This window comes from Lichtheimia ornata (genome assembly GCF_029851405.1).
Source record: "Lichtheimia ornata isolate CBS 291.66 chromosome Unknown scaffold00578, whole genome shotgun sequence".
NCBI lineage: Eukaryota > Fungi > Mucoromycota > Mucoromycetes > Mucorales > Lichtheimiaceae > Lichtheimia > Lichtheimia ornata.
In genome coordinates this window covers 1-653 of record NW_026695864.1, presented here as the reverse complement: position 1 = coordinate 653, position 653 = coordinate 1, and the positions used below count along the sequence as shown (strand labels likewise).

The 653-nt window shown below is 43.5% G+C and overlaps 1 protein-coding gene across 1 annotated transcript; it reads right to left on the bottom strand.

The window, feature by feature from the left end:
- O0I10_013357 (uncharacterized protein) lies at positions 1 to 650 on the bottom strand (the record flags this gene model as incomplete). Its single annotated transcript, XM_058493122.1, has 1 exon — positions 1 to 650. A coding segment is annotated over one exon (650 nt), but the record flags the coding sequence as incomplete, so codon positions are not given.
- Between the last annotated feature and the right edge of the window lie 3 nt (positions 651 to 653).

The window sequence follows — 653 nt, the reverse complement described above, 5'->3', positions numbered from 1 at the left end:
GCATCAAGTCTTTCTTGCAGCTCTTCTTCCGACATCGGTCTGAAGCTTTCTTCATCACGATAATCACCGAAGGTATTCATCTTTCTAGCAAACATCAATGAGAATGGTGCTGAATCATGCCTTTCAGAGATTTTAGCATTGATGGCAAGTTGCACGCATGGTACGAAATGGTCCCAATCTTTGAGAGCGCCTTTGATGAGTTTCCTCAACGTACGTACGGATGTTTGCACCCAGCGTTCAGCGACGCCGTTTGCTCTAGGATGGTAAGGTGTGACCAACCTATGATCAAATCCTGTTGCATCCGATAACTTTTTGACAAGCGTATTAACAAACTCTGTACCGTTATCTGATTGTAGGTATCGAGGAAAACCATAGTCACCGAAGACTTGTATCAGTGCTTTTACAATGGTGTCCGATTGCTTGTTTGGTATGGGTCTCAAAACACAGTATCTGGTGCATATATCAACCATGACTAATAAGTACGTGTTGTTACCAAATGTAGGACGAAATGGTCCAGCTAAGTCAATTGCCCAATGGTCTGCAGGTAAGAATGCATGGATGGGTCTTAGGGGATGATAACCCTTCTTTGCGATATTGAACATTTGGCATTCTTTGCACTTTTTGGCAGTCTCAACGGCGTCCTGATGCATGTT